This window comes from Lepus europaeus, chromosome 8, assembly GCF_033115175.1.
Source record: "Lepus europaeus isolate LE1 chromosome 8, mLepTim1.pri, whole genome shotgun sequence".
In the NCBI taxonomy this organism is placed as follows: domain Eukaryota; kingdom Metazoa; phylum Chordata; class Mammalia; order Lagomorpha; family Leporidae; genus Lepus; species Lepus europaeus.
In genome coordinates, this window is record NC_084834.1 from 53,196,800 (window position 1) to 53,215,096 (window position 18,297).

Sequence of the window (18,297 nt, forward strand, 5' to 3'; positions counted from 1 at the left end):
CTAGTTATAGCATTACTTCACATTGGACAACACATTAAGGACAGAGATCCCACATGAGGAGTGAGTACACAGTGTCTCCTGTTGTTGACTTAACAATTTGACACTCTTGTTTATGGCGTCAGTAATCTCCCTAGGCGCTAGTCATGAGTTTCCAAGGCTATGGAAGCCTCTTGAGTTCACTGACTTCGATCTTATTTAGACAAGGACATAGTCAAAGTGAAAGTTCTCTCCTCCCTTCAGAGAAAGGTACCTCCTTCTTTGATGGCCCATTCTTTCTACTGGGATCTCACTCTCAGTGACCTTTCATTTAGGTCCTTTTTTTTTTTTTTTTTCAGAGTCTCTTGGCTTTCCATGCCTAAAATACTCTCATGAGCTCTTCAGCCAGATCCGAGTGCCTTAAGGGCTGATTCTGAGACCGGAGTGCTGTTTAGGACATCTGCCATTCTATGAGTCTGCTGTGTATCCCACTTCCCATGTTGGATCGTTCTCTCCCTTTATTATTCTATCAGTTAGTATTCGCAGACACTAGTCTTGTTTGTGTGATCCCTATGACTCTTAGACCTATCAGTGTGATCAATTGTGAATTGACATTGATCACTTGGACTAGTGAGATTGCATTGGTACATGCAATCTTGATGGGATTGTATTGGAATCCCCTGGCACATTTCTAACTCCACCATTTGGGTAATCGACACACATTTATTCTTAGGTATTTAAATTTAACTGAAAAGTGATCCCTGTTATATATAAGAATGGAATTTTTTTTTTTTAAAAAAAAAAGAATGCTCTGAAGTATTACAGTACTGTGTAGTACACTTTGTGTTGAAACCCTAAGGGTCAGAAATTTTGCCTTGGGGAGCTTTCTGGGTAGAGTAGCAAGTGGGTGTGGGCCCTAAATTAGAGCTTGGCATGGGACCAGCTCTGTGCCGCAGTAGGTTAATCCTCCGCCTGCGGCGCAAGCATCACTTACCGGCACTGGTTCATGTCCCAGCTGCTCCTCTTCCAATCCAGCTCTCTGCTATAGCCTGGGAAAGCCAAAGAAGATGGCCGAAGCTCTTGGGTGCCTGCACCTGCTTGGGAGACCCAGAAGCACCTTCTGGCTTCTGGCTTTGAATTGGCTGGATTCTGCCCATTGCAGCCAGTTGGGGAGTAAATCAACAGATGAAAAACCTTTCTCGCTATCTCTCCTTCTCACTGTCTGTAACTCTACCTCTCATATAAATAAAATATTTTTTTAAAAAAGCTTGGCATTATACGGGAAAGGACAGTATTCTGGAACAAAATGGAAAACTCAGGAATTATTTCAAGGATTTTGTCATGAAAAACTGTGGAGTGCTGGTATACTATCACCTGGCATGGAGAAAATGGTGTGGAGAGAATGTTTCTTTAAACATCGTAAATTTGAGATGCCTGTAGAACATTCACATGAAATGGCTCATAGTTTTAGGGATTTGCAGTTTTGAGTTTAGGCATGAGGTGAGGGATAGAAAAAGTAGTTCAGCATCATCAAAGCCATGGGATGAACTGCTGATTTTAACATGACTAAGAAAATTTTAAATGGTTCTTGGAAATAGCTCCAAAGCAGGAAAGTGAATAAAAAGCTACATATATTTTGAAACCATGCGAGAGTTATAAACCCAAACCTAACTGTGATATGGAAGTTAATACCAAACAGCCTGGCAGGACATTATGAGTATATTAAAAACTATGAATATCAACAACACTAAAGCTTTTACGTGGGACCATGGAGATAAGTTCTATTCTAGAAGTTACTCTGGACTCAAACAGAAAGGAAGTACAAAAAGGGCATGGCAGAATGAGTCACACAGATGAACTATGTGCAAGGAAAAGTCAGACATTAGGATCTGGTGTGGGTGGCGGTTGTACTGAGAAACTGTCCTTTGTACATCCACATGTTCTGATCTTAATTGGCCAGGAAGAAGTTAAAGCTCAATAAAATTATTCATGCCCTTAATTGAGTCATGAGATTTCTAGCTAGCATGGATGCTACATACACTAACTTGTAATTGCTACTCCAGAAAAAAACATTGCTCCATCCAAATTCAGGAACTGCCAAAGGGAAGAGGACTTTATTTCAGGGATTTAGGAATCGTATTTCAGGAGACACAGGTTCAGATAGCTCAGAAGCAAGGTTCTGAGGAAGAGAGGAAAAAGGGGACTTATACGGGTTACTAAATGTTGAGACAGAATCTGGCTGCACCCATGGAAGATAAAAGAATGTATAAACATCATGGAAATGTACATAAAACAAGAGTCTGATAACCTTTTGATATGAATCTGTACCCTCTGGGCACAGTGTAATTGTGCAGTCAATCAGGTCATTCTGCATGCCTGTGGTCCAAAAATGGAGGTGACCAAAGTGCACATTGCTAAGCAGGAAAGTTCACATTCCTAGGCAGCAGCTGGAATCATGCATAAGGCCTGCCCCCTTAATAGCCTCCCAGCCCCATTTTACAAATCTCTTCCATGTTGTTTTCATCATAACTTTCCCTTTGATTTCCTTTAACTTCCTCCAAAAGAACTATCCCAAAATAGCTAAAAATATGTCTCAAGTACAAAAAGGAAAGAGATCTGAAAAAGCAGAGGACAAGAAACAGGAGAAAATATTGTCATAGAATAAAAAGAAATCTGTGGCCCCATATTTGCCTTAAATGACCACAAAATTAATGAACAGTTGTCTGTGTTGAGCAATTGCATGAAGCAGTGATATAAGTGCTTGGAATGGACATGGTGAAATAATAGAATGAGATGGAATATACTATACAGACACACACACACACACACACATAGGGGTATGTGAAATGGGAGATATTTTAAGTCAATAAGGAAATGACAGATCATTTAGTAAATGGATTGGGGATAACCATAGAACCATGGGGAAAAAAGATAAATTAGAATACCATCTTAAGTTGAAATTTTTTTTAAAGATTTATTTATTTTATTTGGAAGGCAGAGTTACAGAGAGGCAGAGGCAGAGAAAGAGAGGGGTAGGGAGTATTCCATCTACTGGTTCACTCCCCAAATGGCCATAACAGCCTGAGCTGAACCTATCCAAAGCCAGGGGACATGAGCTTCTTCCGGGTCTCCCACACGGGAACAGGGGCCCAAGGACTTGGGCTATTCTTCTATTGTTTTCCCAGGGCATAGCAGAGAGCTGGATTGGAAGTGGAGCAGCCAGACTCAAACCAGCGCCTGTATGGGATGCCGGCACTGAAGGTGGAAGCTTTACCCACTATGCCACAACACCGTCCCATGATGAAAATTTTTTAAAACCACTCAGTTGGGAAGGCTCCTCAGAAATGTGATGCAAATCTTACAAGCCATTAAAGAAAAAAGTTGGTACTTTATCGTTAAAAGTAAAGAAAATACATTGTTGTCAAAAGAAAGAAAAAGAAAACCTTTATAATACATTAAAAATGAGAAATAATGTAAAATATTGGAAATTCATATTACATACATTAAACTTAATTTCTTAACATTTTAAGGGAAGACTTAACAATCTTTTGAAAGTGAGTAAAGAATACAAAGACACTTTTAAAGTAAAAAGAAATGTTTCCTAGGCACATGTACACATGATTGCCCTCACAGCAAGGAAATGTAAAATAGAACTGTAATGAAGTTGCCATTTTTCACCTATCTGTAGAAAAACTAGAGACCATTAATCACCACTATGGAGACATTAAGGAAACACACTTTTATAGAGATGTTGAGAATGTATATAATTTCTAAGGGCAGTGTTTCGACAATATTCTCCAAAATATATATCAGGTCCCTCTCTAGCAACTCCATTCTAGAAATATATTCTGTACATTATTGTAAAATAATGTGTATAAGAACACAGTATTTAAACTTAAGCCTTTTTACTGTAATGTAAATTTAAAATAAGTTGTCTCAAAAATAAAAAAGAAAGAAAGGGAGAGGAAGGAGAGAGGGAGGGAGGGAATATCATTATATTCTTAGAATTGTACATATGGGACAGGCACTGTGGTGCAGCAGGTGAAAGCCCTGGCCTGCAATGCCAACATCCCATATAGGTGCTGGTTCAAGTCCCGGCTGCTCCACTTCCCATCCAGCTCTCTGCTAATGGCCTAGGAAAGCAGTAGAAAGTGGCCTAAGTGCATGTGCCCCTCTGGGGGAAACCCAGAAGAAGTTCTTGTCTTCAGATTGGCCCAGCTCTGGCCCTTGAGGCCATTTGGGGAGTCAACCAGCAGATGGAAGACCTCTCTTTCTGTCTCTACCTCTCTCTGTAAATTGGCCGTTCAAATAAATTTTTTTTTAAAAATTGTATGTCTGAACTATATTGAATCTGTTAAAAACTAATTAATTTTTTAAATTAGAAAATAAATTTAACCATATCTAAAATAATCACATCGAGTGTAAATTAGAAATATCCTCATTTAAATGTAAGAGTTTGTGTGGATAACAATACAGGATATAATTATATGTTGCCTTTCAAGCTTCCTCAGACTTACCCCTAAGGGTAAAGCTAAAGACTTGCCATGGGACTCCAAATCCCATTAAGTTGGCAGGTACCAATGCCACCATACTAGTTAAAGTTTAAGTTCATAACTAATAATGAAGATAGAATTAAATGTCAAAGGGAACACGTAAACAATACCAATGTCTGATAATAATAATTGATAGAATTAAAAAGGAGGGAATGATCTAACATGGGAAGCAGGATACACAGCAGACTCATAGAATGGCAGATGTCCTATACAGCACTCTGGCCTCAGAATCAGCCCTTAAGATATTCGAATCTGGCTAAAAAGCCCATGAGAGTATCTCAGGCATGGAAAGCCAAGACACTGTGGCAAAAAATGACCTAAATGAAAGATCTCTGTGCGTGAGATCTTGGTGGAAAGAAGGGGCCGTCAAAGAAGGAGGTACTTTTCTCTGAAGGGAGGAGAGAACTTCCACTTTGATTATGGCCTTGTCTAAATAAGGTCGGAGTTTGTGAACTAAAGAGGCTTCCATAGCCTTGGCATCTCATGAAAAGAGCCTCAGGTGATTACTGACATCATAAATAAGAGTTTCAGTTGTTAAGTCAACAACAGGAGTCATTGTGCATTTTTTCCCCACCTAGTACCATTGTCCTTAATGAGTTGTACTATGAGAATAAACAGTAAAACTAATCTTCTTCAAACAGTACTTTATACTTTGTGTGTCTGTGGGTGAAAATTGTTGAAATCTTTACTCAGTATAGAGTTGATCTTCTGTATATAAAGATAATTAAAAATGAATCTTAATGAAGAATGGGATGGGAGAGGGAGTAGGAGATGGGATGGTTTGTATTTGGGAGGGTGGTTATGGGGGAAGAACCACTATAATCCACAAATTGTACTTTCAAAATTTATATTTATTAAATAAAAATTGTCTATTAAAAGTTATATGTTGCCTTTAAGAAATTCACTTTATATATAAAGAGACAAATAGCTTAAGTATAAAGGAGTGAAAAAATATACAGCACTAACTCAAATCAACAGAAAGCTGATAGAGCTTCATTAGTATAAAAAAGGTAGAATTTGAGAAAAGAGTATTACAAGGGATAAAGAACATTGTCAGAATAGTATCATAATAGTAAAAGGATCGGTCCCTCAAAAAAAGGTACAATAATCATAAATGTACCCCTCATTCCAGAGCTTCAGAATACAGGAAGTAAAACTATTGCAAGAAGGCGGAGACAAAGCTACACTAATGTTTTAATATTTTAACACTGTTCTTTCAATATTGACGGAATCAGTACACAAAGCGCTTGTCACCAAATTAAACACCACTACCAAATTGAACTCACTGACATTTGTAGAACAGTCCACCCCACAACAGCAGACACAGCCTTTTCTCAACTTCATATAAGTGTGCTAAGAGCTGTATTCTGGGCCATAAAACAAATCTCAGTAATTTTAAATAAATGCAAGTTACCCAAACATATTTTCCGATCACAATTGTATTTAATTTAGATAATATATTAATAATGTAAAGATACCTGGGAAGTCCCCAAATATGTAGAAGCTGTGCAACTCACTACTAAATAACCTGTTTCAATAAAGGAATCAAATGGAAATTATTTTGAAGTGAATGATACTGAAAAAACTTAGAAAAAAATTTAGCATTAACTGATTATATTTAAAAGAGAAGAAAAATAAGAAGCAACAAAGAAGAGCAAATCAGCTGGCATAAGCAAAAGAAAGGTGATAATCACCAGATTTTATCAATTTTACACACCAGATCATTCTAATTCGTGCTCCCTACCGCTACTGTATTATTCTGTAGGTTAGTTAGTGGTCTGTGATGGTTGAGAATGCAGACTGGGGTGGTCCTGACTGACCCAGGCCTAGGGGGAGTGGTGGGAGCGAGTTTGGAGAGATTGGCTTCTGGGACTAAGGGCTTACAGCTGAGGCATTCTCACAAAAACCAGGCTGAACAGCCACCCGTGTGTTGTTTCTGGAGCCAGCACTTGGAAGTAACTGGAAAAGTTACAAGTCCTCTTGTGCCTTGATTGCCTCATTTGGAAATGAGTGTTACCATAGTACTCATCTTAAAGGGTTAATTGTGAGGATCTGATGAAATCCTGGACCAATAAATTCCTTAAAAGCACATGGAGCACTGAATTAAAGTCAGTGGTGAATTGGTGATAGTAGTTCAGGATGCAGAATTTTTTTCCTTTTCCCTTTTAAGTTCTAAGCAATGACCTTCTGTCACGGTTTCCTGCTAGACTGCTTCAGGTTTTCTTTCATATGCACCAGTTATCTTTCTTTTTTAAAAAATTTTTTTAAAGATTATTTTATTTATTTGAGAGGCAGAGTTACAGACAAAGAGTTCGAGGCAGAAAGGTCTTCCATCTGCTGGTTCACTCCCCAAATGGCCACAAGGGCAGACCCTAAGCCAGGAGCCAAGAGCTTCTTCCGGGTCTCCCACATGGCTGTAGGGACCCACACCCTTGGGCCATCTCCCACTGCTTTCCCAGGCTATTAACAGCTGGATCGGAAAAGGAGCAGCCTGGACAAGATCTGACAGTGCTGCAGGCGGAGGCTTAACCTACTATGACACTTGCTGGCCCCAGAGTTAACTTTCTAAACACAAATATAAACATGACAATTCAACAATTTTATGCTTAAAATATTAAAGTGATTCTTTAGTACACTGAAGGCAAAGTCCAAATTTTATAAACAGAATTTACAAAGCCAAATATTTACTCATTTTCACAAATAAATACTCGCTGATAGTTCTCTTCATCAGCCCTTTACATGTGCTGTTGCCTCAGCAAGATTTTTTTCCCCTGGGTATCCTCCCTCCTACCCTACCTCTTCCTCCTGACTAATCTCCTGGCTCATTGCCTTACCAACTTCAGTTCTCAGCTTCCCTGACCACTTTCCCACACCCTCCCTAGCAAAAGTATGTTAGGTTGACTTCCTGTCATACTGTACAGCCTGTATTATTTCTGAAGAGGCACTGGTTTGTGCTATATTATTATATTATAGTATATATGTGGAACCTTTTGACTGTCTTACTGATTCTTCATCGACTTTCTTTGTGCTCAGAGCAGACAAACTATAGTTTTATATGGTACAGTAGAGTAGATTTTCCCAAATTTAGCTTGTTCCTTCTGCAGAATTGCCCTGTCTTATCTTCCTGGAGATAGCATGGTTAATATTGAGCACTTAATAGATGACTATTGCTGGGACATTCTGTTTCCCCTACTTAGAACCCATTGATCTGACCATTTCTTAGTCACTGTGTTAATAGTTTTACCAGATTTTATCATAGCACAGAGCACACTGCTTTGAAATTGTTTTCTACTCTAGATTGCAACAATGTCCTGTCTTAATTTAGGAACTGCTCTGGGCTCTGTGTTAGGTTCTGGAGTTACTCTGATAAGCAAAGCAGATTTAGTTTCTCCTGTGCTCGTGATGCTTGCAATCTAAAGAGAAAAACTTGAAAAAATAACGATAATAAATAAGTGAATATTAAAAAGTACATCGAAGCAGAGGAAACTTCTAATAAAAGGCCCTTGTGTGATTGTATCTAATAAATATCATTGAAATGAGGCTAATGCATCTCTGGCTGCAGAAGAAACTTTTTGGAGGCATTTAAGTTGTTAATGTAGCTCAGAGGAAAGAAGCGATGGTAGTTTGGAGTAGGATGATGATGGTACAGTCTAAGATTTGAGAAAATTTTAGAAAGAAGTATTGATTGTTACAGAGTGATGAAAATTAGGTCTTGGTGGCTGTCAGACTGAAAGATTAAGAAGTGGGTTGTAGATGTTTGACTTGTGAATTTCTGGTGTTCAAACTGGTTGCATTAATGTCCTCTTCATTGTCATGTCTGCTCAGTGCCTTATCCAGCACATGACGTACAACAAGAAAATACTTATCGAAAGTGAATAAACCTGGTCTCATTTTTTAAAAAGTTCTGTTCAATTGCAATATAAATTACATGTGTAAAAATTGCACTATTCAGTCAAACAAAATCTATTAATTTGTTCCTTGCTTTGAAATTTAAAAAAACATCAAATAAGGCCGGCGCCGCGGCTCAGTAGGCTAATCCTCCGCCTTGCGGCGCCGGGGCACACAGGGTTCTAGTCCCGGTCGGGGCACCGATCCTGTCCCGGTTGCCCCTCTTCCAGGCCAGCTCTCTGCTGTGGCCAGGGAGTGCAGTGGAGGATGGCCCAAGTGCTTGGGCCCTGCACCCGATGGGAGACCAGGAGAAGCACCTGGCTCCTGCCATCGGATCAGCGCGGTGGGCCGGCCACAGCGCGCCTACCGCGGCGGCCATTGGAGGGTGAACCAACGGCAAAAAGGAAGACCTTTCTCTCTGTCTCTCTCTCTCACTGTCCACTCTGCCTGTCAAAAAAAAAAAAAAAAAAAAAAAAAAAAAAAAAAAAAAAAAAAAAAACATCAAATATAACCTAGAGTATAGTTTATCTATACTTTTAAACTGAAGTTTTTGTATGCCAGGCTACTATAAAGCACACGATTTTGTGAGGGAAATAATCAAACATTTCTAAATTCCATAGAATCTTTAATATTTTTCTTCTTATGGTAATTTCCAAAGTTTGTTTTGCTTTTCTCTGCAATACATTTCAACCTTGTCAAAAACAATGCAAGCTTTTTATCTCTCACTTGACAAATCAGGAAAGGATTATTGAAGTATAGTTTCCTCCAGTTTTGATTACCCTTCTTAATTATTTTGAATTATTAACACACACACACAACAACACACTTTATTGGGGGAAAAGCTGTTGAAAATATGAACTACTTATCCACATAAAGGGAAAGAATTGAACTATTTATTTACATAAGGAATTGAAATGCATGGTTTTTGTTCTAAAACCTTTATTTTATCCTTAAAACTCTTACAATTAAGAATGCTAAAGTTTAGATAATAAACCCTAACATCCTTGGCAGCAGCATTCAGGATGCTCACGTGGATGTGTTTTACAGGTGTGTGCTGCTCCCACTTTTGGGAATGAAGCCGCCCCAGCAGAGCCTGTACCTGCTTGTTGATTCTGTTGATGAAGGGTGTAACATTACAGAAGGTGAACAGACATCTACCAGCCTGTCTGGGACCGTCGCAGAGCTTTTAGCTGGTCACCATGAATTCTTTCCACCGTGGCTGTTGCTTCTCTGTTCTGCCCGAAAACAGAGTAAGGCTGTTACTAAAATGTTTACTGGTAAGCATAATTACCTTATTACCATCCTCAAATGTTTCACTGATGAACCAGTATATATGTTTCTTTGTTAGAGAAAAGTAAGCAGTTAAAAGTTTGAATGTTGCATCTGCTTTTTCTATCAGCTATTCTCATCTGCACTTTTTTAAAGTTGCATTAAAAACAAGCGGTAGCATGTTTCAAGGCCATTTAAACATTATTTTTGTTTGTTTTTAATATTCTTTTCCTAACCACCTTAGTACAGATTAGGAATGTTTCATGTCTTATTCATTGCCTTTACGATTGCATTTATTATGACCAGTTTGTGATACTTTTAACAGAATCTTATGAGTAGTGAATAGGCCTTTAAAAAAATTCAATGGCAAGGTATGTTTCTTGATACACAATGAAAGACAAAGTTAATAGCACTGATACCTCTTGAAATATATCCTTTTTCTTTAACCTTTTTCTGATGTGTGAGAGAACAGTTTATATAATGTATAAAAGTTCATTGTTGTGTACATAAAGTTGGAATTATGAAGTGTATGAAATTTGTAACTATAAAACTGTATAGTTCTGAATACATTCCTACAGACTTCTAAGGGTACAGTTTAGTAACTTGCCATGGGACTCTAAATCCCCTTAAGCTTGGTGGTAAAAATACCATCTTAAGTGTTAAAGTGATCATATGGATAGGATTAACTGTCTGGTAATAATAATAGATAGAATTAAAACAGAGAGAATGCTCCAACATGGGAAGCAGTCCACACAGTGAATTCATAGAATGACAATCACTGTAAGTAGCACTCTGACCTCAGAGTCAGCCTTTAAGGCATTCTGTTCTGAGTGAAAAGCCTAGGAGAGCATTTCAGGCATGGAAAAACCAAGACACTGTGGCAAAAAATGTCCTACATGAAAAGCCGTGGTGGGTGAGGCCCCAGTGGAAAGGAGTGGTCATCAAAGAAGGAGGTACTTTTCTCTGAAGAGAGGAAAGAACTTCTACTTTGCTTATGGCCTTGTCTAAATACTGATAGAGTTTGTGGATTCAAAAGGCTTCAATAGCCATGGCAACTATGTCTGAGTGCTCCCAAAGGATGTATATTCTTGGGTGTTTCTTTAAAATTAATTTTCTAAAAAAAAATTTTCTAAAAAAAAATAAAATAAAAGAGGAAGTGAAATTAACTTCACAATGTAATGACTTTGAGCAGCCCTTGACTGTTGAAAAACAGTTTTTGGTTTTGTTTTCCATGCAAATTGTTGAACTCTTTACTTAGTATAGTATAAAGTTAATCAAAAATGGATCTTAGTGTGAATGGGACTGGGAATGTGAAAGGGAGGAGGAGGAGGAGTAAGAGTGTGGGTGAGAGGGCAGGCGTGATGGAAAGAATCATTATATTCCTAAAGTTGTACTTATGAAATGCATAAAGTTTGTATTCCTTAAATAAAAGGTTTCTTTGAGGGGAAAAATAAAATAAAATATAAAAAAAAAAAAACAGGAAAAAAAGTTCATGATTGGTGATTTTTTCTTTTCCCAATTTCTTACTGATTTTTGTTCTCTACTACAGTAATAAAGTTATGGCTACTCCTATTAGACTGTGAAGCACTCTTCTTTCCCCTGTAGAAAATAGAGTGTAAAACAAGAAACTCTCACAAGATTTATAGTGTGATTGGAGAGATATTAATTAACTTAGTGGTTAGTTGGGGCTATCACTTTCAAGACGTTTTAAACATTTTAGAGTATGATGAAACTCCATTAATTAGTTAAAAATGTTTTTCTGAAGCCACCTTTATTCATTCCATCTGATTGTCTCTGATTCCCTTGGAACTGGTGGCAACACTTTAGTTTCCATGTATGGTATTCTTTTCCATTGTTAATGATAAAAATGTATTGGAAAAAGTGTGGAAGTTAAAGTGACAGTAGCTAATATTACATAGCACTAAATTTGTCAGCATTGGTAAAGTTGAAGCTCCTTATGGTCTGTGTTACCTACTCCTTTATCTTCTTCATTCAAGGAACCAATATGGTTAGCTAACTTTATATTGTTTCAACTCATATTTTCTTAAGTGAAATACTATATGCACCATTTTATTATTTCTCACTCATGGTTGTGTGAACTTTTGTTAACTTATATTTTTTTGTGCCTCCATTTCCTCATCTGTTACATGAAGATTATATTATTTTTCTCTCAGAATTTATATAGGTTAATTAACAAATTTTATGTGAAGCTCTTTAAGATCAGGACAATCCTTAATGAATAGTAAGTGTTTCAAAAATATATTGGAACTCTGGCTGTTGCATTCATTTAAGGAGTGAACCAGCAACCAACAGATGGAAAATGTGTGTGTGTGTGTGTTCCTCTCTAACTCTTCCTTTCAGATAAGTTGGAGGGGCAAGAGGGTGGCATTGTGGTACAATTGGTTTAAAAGCTGTCTGAAACCCTAGCATCCCATATGAATGCCGGTTCAAGTTAGTGCTACTCTACTTAGATTCAGCTCCTCGTTAATGTGCCTGGGAAAGCAGCAGAGAATGAATGGCCTGAGTGGCTGGGCCCTTGCCACCAACATGGGAGATGCAGATGGAGTTCCAGGCCCAAGTGATCATTTGGGGAGTGTACCAGCAGATGGAAAATCTCTCTGTCTCTCCCTCTCTGTCTCTCTGCCTTTCAAGTAAATAAATCTTCATATTTATACATAAATATATACACATACATATTATATAATTATCATTTTGTTTTTAGCCAACTTTTTTTAGCCCTGTTTCTGTAGCCACTTATAAATCTAGTTCATTGGCTTTAACCTAGGTATAGTTATTCTTTCCCATGAATAAGCCTCCTATTTATTTTTCCATTGACATTTAGATTGTCTTCATTTTTTCACTACAGGTTAAGTATCCCTAATCTGATTTTAAATCTGAAATTCCCTGAAATCTGAAACAGTTTGAGCACCAAACATAATGACTCAAGTAGAAAATTATACACATGAAACTTTATTTTCTATACAAAATTTTTAAAAAATATTATATAAAATTACCTTGATACTGTATGTTTAAGATAGATATGAAACATTAAATGAATTTTATGCTGAGACTTGGGTCCCAACCCCAAAATATAACTTTATATGTATGCAAATATTTCAAAATATGAAACATTTCTGATCCCAGGAATTTCCAACAAGGGATTCTCAACTTGTATTAAAAAAAAAAAAATACCTACCTGAAAATCCTTGTCCATTCACATGTGATAAAAGTTTACATTATAACCCTAGACTTGGTATTGCTGGGTTATAGGTTATGTACAATTTGAACTCAATTAATGTAGCCAAATCACTACCTAATATGCTTGAAATAACTCATACTCTGAGAAACAACACAGGAGATTTCCCTTTTCTCTGTATTCTTGTCACTCAACATTTCTTTTTTTTAAGATATACTTTTTACTACTGCTTTACTATCTTTGCATTTAGGTCTATGCCCAAATATCAATCACACAATGACTGTATTTGCTATTCTAGGCTTATTTTTTTGCCTTTCCAATTATGTATATACTCTATCTGTTTTTGTTTTCTGCTTGTGTCTCATTACTGTTTAAAATGTGTTTCTATTTTACTTTACTTACTAGTGTCTTATCAGGCGTATGGCCTCTCTGACAATAGCGGTCTTCCATCTTGGCCACTGCTGTATCCCATCAGCATGCAGTATGGAACTTGGAACAGAACTGTCACTTGTTGGCAAATATGTAAATTTGCTTTGATAGGAGTATGTTTAATTCTATTGTGTTCATAATACAAGGATTACATATATATTACTCAAAGTTGCAATTTTAAACAGTAATTCTTTTCAGTACATTTAATTCAAGATACTTAAATTATTGAGTAATGATTCTTAGTTCTGTTTTAAAGAACAGATTAACTATTATCAATAATGAAGATAATTTCTTCTATATAAATCCTTCTTACTAAGTCTTTCAATTTGGGGGAGAGTCACTTTGTAAGTGCCAAACAGTTTGAATCCACTCTTCACGAAATTCTCTACTTGCTTGTAGAATTAATTCCTTCTGTGTCCCCATTTCCTTCCTTTCAGTACCCCCTTTTTTTTCCCCCACAACATACTGTACCCATTCCCATCTTAATGAAAAACACAAACTTGAAGAACACAGAGTCTTGGTTCTGTCACTTAACATGCTGTGATACCTTTTCAGCGTTTTAACTTCCTCATTATTAAGATAGGGATAACCTACCTGACAGTCCTGTTTTAGAAGTCATGTATGATAAGTACTTAAATGTCCCCTTGAAAACAGCTGACTCTCACCAATTTTGTTGCAGTTTTATCCCTTTCTGAGGCACCAAAACTTGTCAGTGTGGAGGTTCAGCTGTGTGTCCATCTTAATTATCTTATGTTTCAACCATGAGGTTTTAGTGTATTGGATGAGAAATCTAGGTATTTATTCATAACCATAATTATCATAGGTTAAATGATCTTTCAAGTAAATCAGTATGTACATCATCACAATGGAAATACTTAAATGTGGTGTAATGTAAGAAAGTATTTTTTTATTATTTTTGTTGTTTTTTTTTAACTTTTATTTAGTAAATATAAATTTCCAAAGTAAAGTTTATGGATTACAATGGCTTTTTCCCCCACATAACTTTCCTCCCACCCACAACCCTCCCATCTCCTACTCCCTCTCCCATTCCATTCGCATCAATATTCATTTTCAATTATCTTTATATACAGAAGATCAATTTAGTATAAATTAAGTAAAGATTTCATAAGTTTGCACCCACGCTGAAACACAAAATGTAAAATACTGTTTGAGTACTAGTTACAGCATTAATTCACATTGGACAATACATTAAGGACAGAGATCCCACATGAGGAGTAAGTGCACAGTGGCTCCTGTTGTTGATTTAGCAAATTGACACTCTTGTTTATGGCATCAGTAATCACCCTAGGCTCATATCATGAGTTGCCAAGGCTATGGAAGCATTTTGAGTTCGCCTACTCCGATCTTATTTAAATGAGGTCATTGTCAAAGTGGAAGTTCTCTCCTCCCTTCAGAGAAAGGTACCTCCTTCTTTGATGGCCCATTCTTTCCACTGGGATCTCACTCGCAGAGATCTTTCATTTAGGTTTTTTGTTTGTTTGTTTGTTTGTTTGTTTTTTGCCAGAGTGTCTTGGCTTTCCATGCCTGAAGAGAGTATTTTTTTTAATAACTGTATGAGCAACATGCCATGGGTCTTCCTTTTCCAACTTTTACTATTTTGATGAATTTCTAGAGAAGAAAGCAGAAACACACAGGAAAAGGTTTGAAGGCGCAAGTCATTTCACTTCACAGGAAACTGTCGATTGCTGTTCCTTTCTAGGCATGTTTTAAACCCTTTTTTTTTTTTTCAAAATAGCAATTTAGTTTTTCAGATTGTTTCTGTCATATTTTAGTTGTGTGTGTAATTTAAAATTATAGATTTTCTCTCTCTCTTTGATTCTATCAGTTAGTATTTGCAGACACTTGTCTTGTTTGTGTGATCCCTTTGACTCTTAGACCTATCAGTGTGATCAATTGTGAATTGACATTGATCACTTGGACTAGTGAGATGGCATTGGTACATGCAATCTTGATGGGATTGTATTGGAATTCCCTGGCACATTTCTAACTCCACCATTTGGGGCAAGTCCGATTGAGCATGTCCCAAATTGTACATCTCCTCCCTCTCTTATTCCCACTCTTATATTTAACAGGGATCACTTTTCAGTTAAATTTAAACACCTAAGAATAATTGTGTGTTGATTACAGAGTTCAACCAATAGTATTAACTAGAACAAAAACAAATACTAAAAGGGAATAAAGTATTAAATTGCACATCAACAGTCAGACAAGGGCTGATCAAGTCACTGTTTCTCATAGTGTCCATTTCACTTCAACAGGTTTCTTTTTTGGTGCTCGGTTAGTTGTCACCGATCAGGGAGAACATATGATATTTGTCCCTTTGGGACTGGCTTAATTCATTCAGCATGATGTTTTCCAGATTCCTCCATTTTGTTGCAAATGACTGAATTTCATTGTTTTTGACTGCTGTATAGTATTCTATAGAGTACATGTCCCATAATTTCTTTATCCAGTCTACTGTTGATGGGCATTTGGGTTGATTCCAGGTCTTAGCTATTGTGAATTGAGCTGCAATAAAGATTAAGATGCAGACAGCTTTTTTGTTTGCCAATTTGATATCCTTTGGGTAAATTCCAAGGAGTGGGATGGCTGGGTTGTATGGTAGGGTTATATTCAGGTTACTGAGGAATCTCCAGACTGACTTCCATAGAGGCTTAACCAGTTTGCATTCCCACCAACAGTGGGTTAGTGTCCCTTTTTCCCCACATCCTCGCCAGCATCTGTTGTTGGTAGATTTCTGAATGTGAGCCATTCTAACTGGGGTGAAGTGAAACCTCATTGTGGTTTTGATTTGCATTTCCCTGATTGCTAGTGATCTTCAACATTTTCTCATGTGCCTGTTGGCCATTTGGATTTCCTCTTTTGAAAAATGTCTATTGAGGTCCTTGGCCCATCTCTTAAGTGGGTTGTTTGTTTTGTTGTTGTGGAGTTTCTTGATCTCATTGTAGATTCTGGTTATTAATCCTTTATCTATAGCATAGTTTGCAAATATTTTTTCCCATTCTGTCAGTTGCCTCTTCACTTTTCTTGACTGTTTATTTTGCAGTACAGAAACTTCTCAATTTGATGCAATCCCAATAGTTAATTTTGGCTTTGACTGCCTGTGCCTCTGAGGTCTTTTCCAAGAAGTCTTTGCCGGTGCCAATATCTTGCAGTGTTTCTCCAGTGTTCTCTAGTAATTTGATGGTGTTGGGTCATAGATTTAGGTCTTTAATCCACGCTGAATGGATTTTTGTGTAAGGTGTAAGGTAGGGGTCTTGCTTCAACTTCTGCACGTGGAAATCCAGTTTTGCCAGCACCATTTATTGAATAGACTGTCTTTGCTCCAGGAATTGGTTTTACATCCTTGATCTAAGTTGGCTGTAGATGTTTGGGTTGATTTCTGGTGTTTCTGTTCTGTTCCATTGGTCTATCCATCTATTTCTGTACCAGTACCACACTGTTTTGATTACAACTGCCATGTAGTATGTCCTGAAATCTGGTATTGTGGTGCCTCTGGCTTTGTTTTTGTTGTACAAGATTGCTTTAGCTATTCGAGGTCTCCTGTGTCTCCATATGAATTTCAGCATCATTTTTTCTAGATCTGAGAAGGATGTCTTCAGTATCTTGATGGGTATTGCATTGAATGTATAAATTGCTTTTGGGAGAATGGACATTTTGATGATATTGATTCTTCCAATGCATCAGCATGGAAGATTTTTCCAATTTTTGGTATCCTCTTCTATTTCTTTCTTTAAGATTTTGTAATTCTCATTGTAGAGATCTTTAATGTCCTTAGTTAAGTTTATTCCAAGGTATTTGATTGTTTTTGCAGCTATTGTGAATGGGATTGATCTTAAAAGTTCTTTCTCAGCTTTGGTATTGCCTGTGTATACAAAGGCTGTTGATTTTTGTGCATTGATTTTATATCCTGCTACTTTGCCAAACTCTTCTATGAGTTCCAATAGTCTCTTAGTAGAGTTCTTTCAATCCCCTAAATAAAGAGTCATATTGTCTGCAAAGAGTGATAGTTTGACTTCTTCCTTCCCAATTTATATTCCTTTAATTTCTTTTTCTTGCCTGATGGCTCTGGCTAAGACTTCCAGAACTATATTGAATAGCAGTGGTGAGAGTGGGCATCCCTGTCTGGTACCAGATCTCAGTGGAAATGCTTTCAACTTTTCCCCATTCAATAGGATGCTGGCCATGGGTTTTTCATAAATTGCTTTGATTGTGTTGAGGAATGTTCCTTCTATACCCAATTTGCTAAAAGGGAGAACGATCCAACATGGGAAGTGGGATACACAGCAGACTCATAGAATGGCAGATGTCCTAAACAACACTCTGGTCTCAGAATCAGCCCTTAAGACACTCGGATCTGGCTGAGGAGCCCATGAGAGTATTTTAGGCATGGAAAGCCAAGACATTCTGGCAAAAAAAAAAAAAACCTATGAAAGGTCTCTGCAAGTGAGATCCCAGTGCAAAGAATGGGCCGTCAAAGAAGGAGGTACCTTTCTCTGAAGGGAGGAGAGAACTTCCACTTTGACTATGCCCTTATCTAAATAAGATTGAAGTCAGCGAACTCAAGAGGCTTCCATAGCCTTGGAAACTCATGACATGAACCTAGGGAGATTTCTGACGCCATAAACAAGAGTGTCAAATTGTTAAGTCAACAACAGGAGTCACTGTGTACTTACTCCTCATGTGGGATCTCTGTCCGTAATGTATTGTCCAGTGTGAATTAATGCTATAACTAGTACTCAAACAGTATTTTACACTTTATGTTCTGTGTGGGTGCAAACTTATGAAATCTTTACTTAATATATACTAAATCGATCTTCTGTATATAAAGATAATTGAAAATGAATATTGATGTGAATGGAATGGGAGAGGGAGTGGGAGATGGGAGGGGTGCGGGTGGGCGGGAAGTTATGGAGGGGAAGCCATTGTAATCCATTTACTGTACTTTGGAAATTTATATTTACT

At 37.3% G+C, this 18,297-nt stretch overlaps 1 protein-coding gene across 2 annotated transcripts in view; it reads left to right on the plus strand.

Moving 5' to 3' along the window:
* ANKRD50 (ankyrin repeat domain containing 50) overlaps positions 1–18,297 on the plus strand; it is a 57,632-nt gene that overhangs the window by 28,116 nt on the left and 11,219 nt on the right. For both annotated transcript variants that reach the window (XM_062199660.1, XM_062199661.1), the window contains exon 3: positions 9,465–9,694. In XM_062199660.1, coding sequence (XP_062055644.1) covers positions 9,465–9,694 — 230 coding nt within the window. The remainder of the gene's footprint in view (positions 1–9,464; positions 9,695–18,297) is intronic.